Below are 12124 nucleotides of genomic sequence, written 5' to 3' on the forward strand. Positions count from 1 at the left end.
AAGAAAATTTGCTTAACTGCCTTTTCTCCTTTTAATTTACAAACTAATTGGGGATAAATAAATCACTGAAAATTCTATGTGTCATATTTGTATACAGAATTTAAGGTCTCGTAAATTGGAAATCTATTGTTATGATTGTTTGATTTAGTAACAGCTCTGTTTAGCTTTATGGTTTTATATATTTGTCTTTGACCATACAGATACCCTACATGTGTAATGCAAAAAGGTGCAATTTACGGGGCAATATTTTTGCATACTTTTGGAGAGAATTTATCCACTTTCTAGCATTGGTCAATCAACTACTTTCATTTCCTATTTCTAGACACATTCTGTAGCCAATATACATATTTTATCCACCTCCCAGCGATTAATAACTGTATCTACAGGCAATAGGGTAGGTAGATAGATAATATATACAGATTAGTTAAATAATATGCACAGAACTAGGGAGTGAAAGGTAGTTAATTTAATGATGCTGGAAAATGTAGAAATTCTCCCCTAAAATGCACAAAAGATATTGCGCCGTAAATTGCACCTATTTTGCATTAGGGGATATGTAGCATTCTGATCAAAGAAAAATATATAAAACCATAACACTACAGATCTACATCTAAGCTCTGTTTTGCTAGCATTTTGTCATTATAGTTGGAATACCGATGCAGATTATCTTAAGGGGAGACAAATCAGTGACAAACTTCATTGAGAATTTAAAGAAAGGGAAGACAACCATGTACCATGCCTCTGGGATGATAGTAGGGTGTGCTGGTAGTGGTAAAACAACATTGTTAGAGAGACTGAAGGGCATTGACTTGGAGAAAATAAAGAAAAATATCAGTTCAACCCGGGGAGTCGATATCCACACAGATGTCTTTGATGTAACAGATAACATCCAAGGTATTCTTTATTGACTGGGTTCAATGTTTGTTATAAATTGCTATTGTATGATGGAATTTAAATTGAAACAAAGTGGATCATGGATCATTTCACTAGAGTCATATTAATTTACAGAGTACAATTAAAAAAAATCTAAATACTATTTAAACAAATAGACCGTATTAAGTTCTTCCAAGCCAATAGCCCAAAGAGCTAATGTTACAGCCATTGTGTAGTATATGTAAACTTTTAGCTCACCTGAGCCGGAGGCTCAAATGAGCTTATCTGATTAAAATTTGTCCATGTTGTTGTCAATGTCGTTGTATTAAACTTTTCACAATTTTATCTTCTTCTCCAGAACCACTGAATCAATTTCAACCAAATTTGATTTAGTTTGTTAAACAACGGGCCCCACTTTCATTCAAGAGGAGACAGATATTTGTATGCCCACTCTCGAAGAAGGGAGGGGGTACTACTTTGCTGCTGCTGGTTGGTCTGTATGTCATCTTAGTTTCTTTGTAACATGAATAAAAGCGTAAAAATATCAATATAAGAAACAAAATATCACTTTTAGAGTTTTATTGGGTTATGACATGAAGTCGGTACATAATCCAATCTACTATAACGCCCTTGATTTATAAGTTTGATCACATGACGACCTCATGTAATACCCCAATGAAACTCTAAAAATGATAGCTTATTTCTTGAATAAAAATGGATCATACTCATTGATATCTGCGGAATATCATTATTTGAGTTAAGTGCTTATAATTCATCTATATTATATTTTTAGTTTCATTTGTATTTAAAGTAGACTAGAGGTCTATTTACAGGGACAAAGAAGTAAGAAGGCCTTTAAAATGTGCTCATTTTTATTTACAGCAAATTCTTCAAAACAACAACAACGCTTTAAACTTAAATTTGATAAAAATTATCTGCACCAGAGTGTTCCTGATTACCATTCGGAAAATGTAGCTGATGATGAGGAAACGCAGGAAACGATGGAAACACCTGATGATGAGAGTCATGTCATTCATGCATCAAACAGTGGACAGATATCACGAGATGATACCGACATTAAAACTACCTCATTCTCTCCACAACAAGGTGCCATATCAACTTCAAATTTAGCAGAAGCTACGAAGGAAAACAAAGATATTGTTGGCCCAAATAATCCAGGAATTTCAGGAAATTTGCAGATTGATTCAAAAAACATTTCAGAATACCCAGATAAGAAAATTACAATGACTGACTTTGCAGGACAATGTTCATATTATGCCTCACACCAGGTTTTTCTGAGTCCACGAGCATTCTTCATTCTGGTGCTGAATATGGAGAAAAATTTCGATGATAAGGTTGGAGAAGAAGTGTGTTGTCAGGGAGGCTCCATTTATGAAAAGTGGACACACAGAGGTTTGTTTCCATTGCCTTACATTGGGTTTGGTTGCATAGTTTCTTTAGCATAAGCAATGCAGTCTGTGATTTAAAACTCTACTTATTTCATATACAGATTTAAATCAAGATAGTGAAGGACTCTTTCATAATTATTAACTGCTGTTTAATATATAGTCGTCTCTTTATTGAGTGAATTGATATCTAACGGTTAAAGATAATTGCATGGGCTTGTGTGAGGAAAATGTCTCTATCTCCATGTTTGTTTGTCTATATGTCTGGAACCATTTTTTGTTTTTTTTTTCAAAATGTTTCCATTGTTAAAAATGTTGTTGAAATAAAACTTAAAATACTCTTAAGCTTAATTCAAACATTGGCATCGGAAGCATAATAAAGGGGATATTTAATTGTGTGTGGGGGGATGGGGGGGTCAACTAACAAAGAAGGTAACCTCCACTTTTCAATGCCTTTATATTGTTTGTCTTTGTCAGTAAAGTGTAATTAATTATGGGAGGGGGGGGGGAGTAACCCCCACTTTTCAATGCCTATATGTTGTTTATCTCTCCCTAGCCTCTGCCTTGCCTCTCCTTGGTTCCGATGTCAGAGACAATAATTTTGCAATTTTAATGTTTGAAGTCTTCTTTTTTTCACAAATTTACTGAATGTTTGACTTAAAGTAAACTTTGATATATGTAGTGAAATCATTTAAACATTGTCCTACATAATTAAATGAAAGTCAAGAATATATATTTCATGTATCCAATATGTGGAGCAGAATGTTTTTTTAATTGTAACATTAACTTATTTACTAACTAGATTGTTTTAGATTTTTGATTATTTTATGGTATGATGAAATATTAGTACATTTAGATTGGCTGTAGAGGTTGGAGTCCCCGAGTCATTTTGTCATAATAATCTGTTGTTTTTATGAGTGAAAATTTCCCAATTAAAATGTAAAGCAACGTACAATCAATAAATCTCTCCATGATCTTATAAGACTAATACATGTACTGGTATTATGAGTACACATAGTGATAAGCAAATTGTTTGATTTTGTCTTCATTTCATTTACAGATTATCTTGAGTTCTGGATGAAGTCCATTCACCAATACAGCAATGAAATGGCCCCTGTTCTGCTGATTGGTACACATAGCGAGAAAAAAACGGAAAAGGTATTTGTTTCTTCATTTTACAAGTATATTTCTCGTGCTACTAGCCTACAGAGACCAAGTGACCTTGTGTGTTAGTACGGTGTTTGTCGAACTCTCTGTTCAAATGTATATGAAAAAACTAGTCCTCCCACAGTTTTGGTCTGATTTCAATATAACTTGGCACAAACGTAGATTTAGATACATCATACATCATTCTATATAATGGTTTTTGATTTTGAAATACGATTTTGTTTGTTTGATAACTCAAAGTTTTTGTGAATTTTTCTTGCAAAAAGTTCCTTTTCCTACAGTTCTGATCTCTATTTTGATGAATGAAAATGTCATGGCTACTAAAAATAAAATTTTCCGTAAAATTTATTTGAAAAGCTATTCCAACAGTTTAAGGATTTCAATCCCAAAGAAAGAATTCTGTATAGCTTAAAATCCGTTACTACACAATACTTTGATATAATATTAGACCATTTTATAGTGTAAAAGGATTGCCTTCGAGAAATTTTCAAAAAGATCATAAATTAAGCAGTAGGTAATTAACAAAGATTGCATTGACGTCTATGGGGAAAAGCGTTTTTTCAAAAAAGAAAATCAAATAATTTGAATATCAATTTTCTTGGATTTAATGATCAATGAAATATTATAATATAAAGTATACAATACCTGCTAAATTTTTTATAAAATATTAATGGATAACTCTCATCAATACTCAAGGTCACGACTTTGAAATGTCCACTAAACAAATTATACTAATAAATGGGAAGTATTCTTAAACTTGAAATTTTCAGACCCTAAATTCTTTTTTCTTCAAATTTCAAAGAATTTCTTGCTAAATAAAACCTTAAGCATGGTAATCCTTGACAACTGTCAGTGAAAGAATTTTATAAAAATTTACTGCCAAGGCTCATCTGATGTAAATGAGTAAAGTTTTTATGTTAAATCTTCCCCAATCATTCCAAACATTAAATAAGGAACCCTCAGGTTCTTGGTATCAAGATCTTATAAATTTTAGTAAACTTCCTAAAATGGTCATGAAAATTATAAAATTTATAGATCTAAAATAAAATATTTGTTTTGGCTTGATGTGTAATTTTGTTAATCACTTTGGTCAAATTATATCCCCAAAGTCTTTGTCTTTTTGGATATCAAAATTCAAAAGTTGAAAAAACAGTTAGGCACAAAAATAATCCTTTTTATTTGTTGACAATAAATATCATTAATTTTCGCTTCAGAAGACTCGTGAAGAACAAATAACAATTTTTGTCCACAACAAAGTGATACAGGCAGAAGTTCCATACATTCGTTACTAAACCCTATTTTTCCTTTATTCTGTAAATAAATAAAATATTAATATAAAAAAATTATTATATTTTAATTCTTTTTATAATGTAGTTCATGAATTTTTCTACTTTTTGCACTGTAAATTTATTGAAATCTTTCATTATTATATATCACGATTAAAGCGTATTAGTTCAAAGGTGACTTCAAACAGATCTTAACTTCCAGTCAGGAACTGCTGTTTATCAACAAGGTTTTTGGTATTGTATGCAAGGATTGTTGTTATAAAAAAATCAATTCAAAATTAATTTCTATAAATTTGTATGACATACTTTTTTTAAAGATTTTGTGTTTTTTTTAATGGCTTTAACTTTGATTTAATTATAAATCAATCTAAAAAAATTATTTATAAAAAAAACTGGTATCTCTTAAAGATAACATGTGTGATCTGACAGTGTGTTGGATAGCAAATTAATTAAAGCCTGCATACTCTTCACATATGAAATTTACAGTGTGAAGTTTTTTCCCAAAATTGTCCGTAAATAGCTAGATAAATTAAGGGTAATCCTTGATCATTAGTTATTGTAATTTCTTAATACGGTATACTCTGTTATTTTCTTTTTATGTTAAATCTTTCGCCTTTTTGCATTTGCAAACAGTCTTGGTATCATTTTAAGGTTAGTCACTCCTCAGGTTTTAAGAAAAGTTTAAGAAATTATATTCAAAATTACTAAAAAAAATTCAATTTTTATGACATATTTATATAAAATACAGTAAATTTTTTAACATTCAATTAGATACTGCTCAAAAATCAACAAAGAAGCAAGGTTTATGAGGGACTATTTCTTTTGGTGGAAGGATATTTAGCAGAAAATTCTGCAAATCTGCACATTTATAAAATTTAATGTAATGGAAATTTAGCCTCACATACTTTTACTTGGAGAATATTTTCCGTTTTAATATTGCTAAAAATATTTAATATAGGTCTTAATTGATATTTTTAGACTAAGTTTTACACCTTCCCTTGACAAACTTTCCCAAAAAATGAAAATATATGAAAGAAGTCAGGGTCAAATTTACACCATTTTTAGCCTGAAAATCACATATTGACAAATATTTTAAAATTAACATCACTGACCCCACCATTTTCTTTCATTATTTTAAACTACTCGATACTTGTGACTGATCAGCACTCAAGTCGCAAAAAATTTGAGAGCAAAATTGGAGAAAAATAAAACCGGGGCGAAAATTTCCCTGTATACAGTATTCAGATACATGATAAAAAGAATTACTGAGTATTTATTATTAAAGTGTATTTTCAGGAGATTATGTCTTTTTTCCATGAAATATGGGCTACTCTTGAAATGAAGGACAAGACCTTGCACAGACATCTCCATGAGGATAGACAGTTTGCAGTTGGATTCCATGACAATGAAAGCATTGAGAATATTAAGCTCTCTATCGTTAAAGTTGTGCAAAATCTAAATCACTGGGGAGAAAAACTTCCACTCTCATGGGTCATGTTTGAAAAATTCTTCCAGGAAAAGAAATCCCAGAGGATAATGAAAGAAATGCTGCTGGCTTTCAATGATGCCTTGCCAACAGGTATAAAGCTCGAAACGGTTAATGACATTAATATTATGCTGCAGTTTTTCCATGACATCAGAGAAATTTTATACTTCAACCAAGAACTTCTTAATGTTGTAATCATTCTTGATGTGCAGTGGTTTGCAAATTTATTTAAAAATGTAATAACAGATAGAAATCATGCAGAAAAGGATTTATGTAGGTTTGCATCAGACTGGAAAAAATTTGATCAAACTGGAGAATTAAATGACACTTTGCTTACAGCTATCTGGGAAATGAAGGGAATAGCTTTCAGTGAACACAAAACAAATGTCAGTGCTCTGGAGAAGCAGTTATTAGCAAAATTGGATGACAAAAAATGGTATGTTCCCTGTATGAACAAAATGCCATGTCCTGACAATCTCTTTTCTTCATGCCCTACCTCATCCATTTTCTGCTACGTGTTTGATGTTCTTTCCTGTTGGCATTTTTCATCAACTTGTAGCTACATGCTTGCAAATTCCCTGGGAAATTGTTACAGAGAGAGGGAGACTATGTATATACCAGACAGCAGCTGTTTTCTTGTTTAAGGGTCAAAACATATTGCTTGGAATGACTCCCAGGGAAATTCAGTTACAGGTGTTTGTTATTGAAGGGAGAGTTGAGATGTCAAAATGCCAGGAAATTAAGGCAGAAATTGACCGTATGCTTAATGTTCTTTCCAGAACTTTCCAAACTGACTTTCGATTTACGTTTGGGTTTAAATGCAAAGCTTCAGGATTCTGTGATAGCCAAGAAAGTTCTGTGATCAACGAATCAGAATTTACAAAGGCAATTTTTCAGTGTCCTTCCTGTCCAATAGGGAGAAAGCACATAATCAACTCAAAGAATATCACGAAATATTGGGTACAGGTACATGTATTTTATTGTAATAGTTGTTCTAAATCATAAAAAAGAAAAACTGGAAAATCTAGTTACTGTAGAAATTTATGATATTGATCATGGCTTAACTCTTGTAAATATATGTTCTTCAGTTGGCTACATGGGTAATATCTGTATTTCAGAGACTTCAGTCAATTCAATTAAACATCATAAACTTTTTAGAAAGTGCAGCATTCAAATCGATTGTAGAATTAGTGTTTCAAATAATGGACAAAAAAATTAGTACTGCAATTTTAATTTTCAATAAAGAGGAATTTTTTTTACAAAAAAAAAGAATAAAAGAGAAAGATCTTCATTGATAGTAAATACAAGTTGTTTAAGGTACTCCGATCCTCAGGTTCTGAAATCAAGCATTGACTAATTGAAAATGCTCACAAAAATGTCTCTGAATTTTCAAAGTAACGTGTTTTTACCCACAATAACTCTTTAAAATTCATCTTTCAAGTTAATCATATTATATAGAGAAAATTAATAAATCTTGAATATAATTTCTGGAATTGCGAATTAAAACACCTGCTATGCATTTTCCAATTCAAATTTGATCAATTAACACATTTTAAAAATTAAAATCATAGGTATCCAGGCTTTTGAAGAAATTCCACAATTTTTACACATATAATGTACTTTAATTTCTCTTATTTACTTCGATCATTTTAAAATTCAAAGTTTATAAAGATTATCCTGTCATTGTGGAGCACCATCAATCACTTCTAATTTCATATTATATTTTAAAACATTGGTATCTATGGTTAGATTGAAATGAACATCAATTTCTTGATATATGTAATTTTAAAATACTTATACAGGGTAAAATTTTCGACTTTTTATTAGACCTTTCTGAGAAATTTAAAGAGCCTTGAAGCACCTCAGGAGGTATATAATGAAAATTGTTGCATGAAAAGTTTAAATTTTTAAGCTTCATTTTGAGACTTTTTGAATTAATTTATAAATTAAAGAGTTGTCCTTCCTGGCTTAGATTTAGCGAAGTCCCTTAAATAAGAAGAAGGTATGCATGGTTTTAGCTTTATTGCGCCCTAAAAATGTAATGACATCAAAAAGTTTTGAAACTGGCTTGAATATTAGTTAAATAAATGACTCTGATAAATCAGGAAAGAATATGGCATGAAGGTTAACCATTCTGCAAATATGACGTCATAAATGTGAAGCATTTCTCTATTTTCAACAGAAAAAGCTTAAAAATGGCACATTTCAAGAGTAATTTTCCTGTAGAAGACAGTGTCCACAGCCGTCTCCCATGTTAATTTTCTGATATTTTGTGCAAAATTCAATAACAAATCATATATCTCAAGATCTTTGTGGGCGATGCCTGTGGACAATGTCATCTGAAAGAAAATTCCATTGAAAATTGGTGTCTTCTGCAACTTTTCAAGAAAATACGGGAAAATGCACATGTTTATGACGTCATAATTAGCATATAAAAACACATGTGTGAAAAATGACTTGTATGATTTTTCTGCATTGAATTTCAATTATTTAAAAAGCATGAGTTTTCAACTTTTACACGAGTTTCATTTTTTAGAAAACCACAGGGCAAAATTTGTATGGAAACCATACCTTCTTCTTTACTAAAATAAAGAAATTGGATGATATTAGAAAAATAATCCACATTGGTTTATAAAGAGCTTTTAGAGAAATATATAAAATAATTATGCAATTTAGATTTATACTTGTTCAAATCATAATTTCTACATTGAGTAGGGAGGGCAGAGAAAACAATGTACGTTTGGTTCATTTTGGATTAAATACTAGTAAGCGTTTTAGATATTTTTCTTAAAGTGTGTTCATTTCTTTAGCATTTAATAGATTTGTAAGTATTAGTGTTGGCAACAAGTACCCGGTTAACCGGTTAACCGTCGAATGATGCGAGTATCGGTTAATAAAACTGCTATTCGGTTACTCGGATAAAATGCATCTTATTTCGTAAATAATTTTAAAAATATATTTTTTTTATGAGACTAAACGTAAATATTTCTCTACTTTTATTTACCGTTAGAATTAATGATCTAGTGATTCACTGATATGAACGATTTGTTTCGATTGTTTTTAACAGTTAATTGATAGCTTTGATCGTCAGCAGGTTATACAAGTTTTGAAGACCTGAATTATGATGACCTTATTAAAAAATTTAACAAGGTGCCACCAAAGACATATAAAGCTTGGAAGTATTTATAAAGAACTGCTGATTCGATTCCTGTGGAATGTAATTTTGAATTGGAGTCATCGTGTACAGCTGTGACTTCAAAATTCTAAGCAATTATTCTCCTTGATCATTACGTATATCGGCGGTCAAAAATTATCTATTTTTCTTCTTCTGATTTAATTTTTTTTAAACTATAATTACATATATATCAAAATTCTTTCTTTTGCATGCGCGTGTATCTTTAATGAAGTTTTTAAGTAAAGATCATTCACAATACATCTGTGTTTTATTATGCCGATGAGCAAAGGATGAGATAAATGATATATGAAAATGAATAAATCATCCGAGTAACCGGGTACTCGATCGGAAGATTGAGCGAGTAACCGGTTACTAAAAATTGTCCGATTTGCCATCAAGTATATGTATTTTTGTCAATACAATAGCTGAAAATCTTGGGCAATAATCCAACAGTTGGGCATTTTAATTAATAACTTATTGTTTTCACGTAAACAGTCATTTGTATTGCAAGAAATACATAATTATATAATGTGAGAGTTTATCAAGTGTTTGTTTCATATCGTTTCACTGTTTTGCATTCAGGAAATTTTGTTTGTAGCATTATTAAATCTTATATGATCATTCATAATGAGCACAACAGTTTTAATGTCATTATTTTCATGTTAAAGGTATATCATGATGAAGTTGAGCCCTCGGAAGTTAAAGGTATACCTAATAGTTCACCGTTAGAGAGTGTTGGACCAAGTGAATCACATCCAAAAGGTACCTCAACTAAATCTGAGATTAAATTCTTTTTCACGTTATCCTCGATTTAATATAGCACAGGTTATACAATATTAACGACTAGTTTTGATGTACATATTAATATTTCCAATCAACGAATATAATTATGTCATGCACGAAGGTATGTATGTAAATTCTCATTAAAAATGACAGACTTACCATTAAATTTGTAAAAAAGGAAACTTATTAATAAGTTTAAACTTTGCACTGCTTTGAAGTGACCTATAGATAAGTCCATTAAAAGTAAATCTCTTGACAGACCCACACCCTTCTTTTATTTCGTGTGTATCCTGTATACAAATTGAAATGCATGTATAAAACAAAATCAACCTCAAACAATTACATACAAAAGTAAGCTTTAAGAACAATCGTTTACTGATTATTGATCAGAAGTTTTTATGAGAGAAAGGTAAATGCTTTTTCTCGTCATAAAAGATTAAGTAAATTCCCTTTTATTTATTTTTTTTATTCGACATGTTGGAGAAAGATTGAAATGATTTCTTTTTTCTTTCATTTACTATAATCATACATGGTATTCATATTTACTATAGTGTCATTAATTAACATACTTGGGCTTTATTTATATAGATAATTTAGCCAAGATAGTAAAGTTATTGCAAGTTGGAACTGATGCAGTAAGAATCTGCTTCGATAAATTCCTCCCTAAAGAGGAGTTAGAGAAGACTCTGAAAGCCAATGAAACAGACATGAGAAGAGGACAGTTCCGATTCCAACAACCTCAACTAGAGATTCTCTTCCCTCCTCAAGGTACTTATTGGTTTTCTTTCTTTAATGATAAAAATTATGCTTCTTAAAATATTTTTGACAATGAAAAATAATGGTCTGTTAAAAGATTTTTGTTATGATTAAGAACAATTATGTACAATGCACTACATAATGTATCTCCTTTAACAATGAAAAAAATAAAATTTTTTCTCGAACCCAGAAAATTTTACCCTAAAAAAGTTATAATTTTACAGTATATAACACATTCTGAGGTATAAGAACAAGAATCCCTTATTCCATAACTGTCCTTTTCAATAGAAAAATAAAAGAAGAACAAAAAAGCAAACAGAAAATAAAAGTAATTGCCTAAAATGTACGTGAAGACCACTGTTAAACATTTCTTTATCAGTTATGAACGGGAATTTGAAAGTATCAAGAATTTACTCTGCAATTTTTGGTAACAATCGTATTGTAGGGACTGAATAACCAGTTAATTAAAAAAATAATGACTGCTATCAAAGTATGACGGAGAAATATATAATTAGGTTCATACCAGTTTTTTTCGGGAATTTTACTATAAAAGGGAACAGATATTTCTATAAACTATGATGACATATGTTTGATCATGACTTCAGGAAATAAAGCAAATGCTTAATTTTCATTATTTATCCAGGAAAAAGAGAAAAAATGTCATTTATGAAAATATGGATTTCATTTTTCTGTTTAAACAAAAAAAAATCCGAATAGTTTGTTACGGCAAAGAAACAAAAAATGCCAATAACTTGTTTGAAACATTATCTATTATAAAGTCTCTGTTAATTAATATTTTTTTTACAAAAGCATGTATGCACTCTCAAATTTAACGTGAATTTTAAAATATAATCTTTTACTTAAAGATCTTAAAAGTGGTTTCAAATAGCAAACTCAATTAATTTAATTTTCCTCCCTTGAAAAAGAGAATAACTTACAATTGATTCAATCCGACCATAAGTCATAAAACTAGGAATCGTCCGTCATTCAACAACAAAATGATATTCATTTCCACACGATATCTTGAGAACCCTTTGAGCTTTTGAATGAAATTTTGCATAGCAACTCCCTATGGAAGACAGAAGAACCCTATTGCAGTTTTGAGTTCAATGAATTATATAGCCGTCGTGGTGTTAATGTTCGGTCAATTTACTCCCCTGTGATATTCAATACAAACTTTCGAACCAGTCTA

At 30.5% G+C, this 12124-nt stretch overlaps 1 protein-coding gene across 1 annotated transcript in view; it reads left to right on the forward strand.

Annotated features, from left to right (window-relative positions):
• LOC134277873 (uncharacterized) overlaps positions 1 to 11388 on the forward strand; it is a gene marked incomplete at its 5' end in the record, with an annotated part of 14869 nt that extends 3481 nt beyond the window's left edge. Inside the window, 9 exons of the mRNA XM_062760167.1 lie at positions 646 to 894; positions 1300 to 1370; positions 1818 to 2286; positions 3340 to 3437; positions 6029 to 6654; positions 6896 to 7184; positions 10062 to 10155; positions 10765 to 10944; positions 11378 to 11388. Coding sequence (XP_062616151.1) covers positions 646 to 894; positions 1300 to 1370; positions 1818 to 2286; positions 3340 to 3437; positions 6029 to 6654; positions 6896 to 7184; positions 10062 to 10155; positions 10765 to 10944; positions 11378 to 11388 — 2087 coding nt within the window. The remainder of the gene's footprint in view (positions 1 to 645; positions 895 to 1299; positions 1371 to 1817; positions 2287 to 3339; positions 3438 to 6028; positions 6655 to 6895; positions 7185 to 10061; positions 10156 to 10764; positions 10945 to 11377) is intronic.
• Between the last annotated feature and the right edge of the window lie 736 nt (positions 11389 to 12124).

This window comes from Saccostrea cucullata, unplaced genomic scaffold, assembly GCF_032062105.1.
Source record: "Saccostrea cucullata isolate Sc308-1 unplaced genomic scaffold, CSIRO_AGI_Scuc_v1 ctg7084, whole genome shotgun sequence".
Classification (NCBI taxonomy): domain Eukaryota; kingdom Metazoa; phylum Mollusca; class Bivalvia; order Ostreida; family Ostreidae; genus Saccostrea; species Saccostrea cuccullata.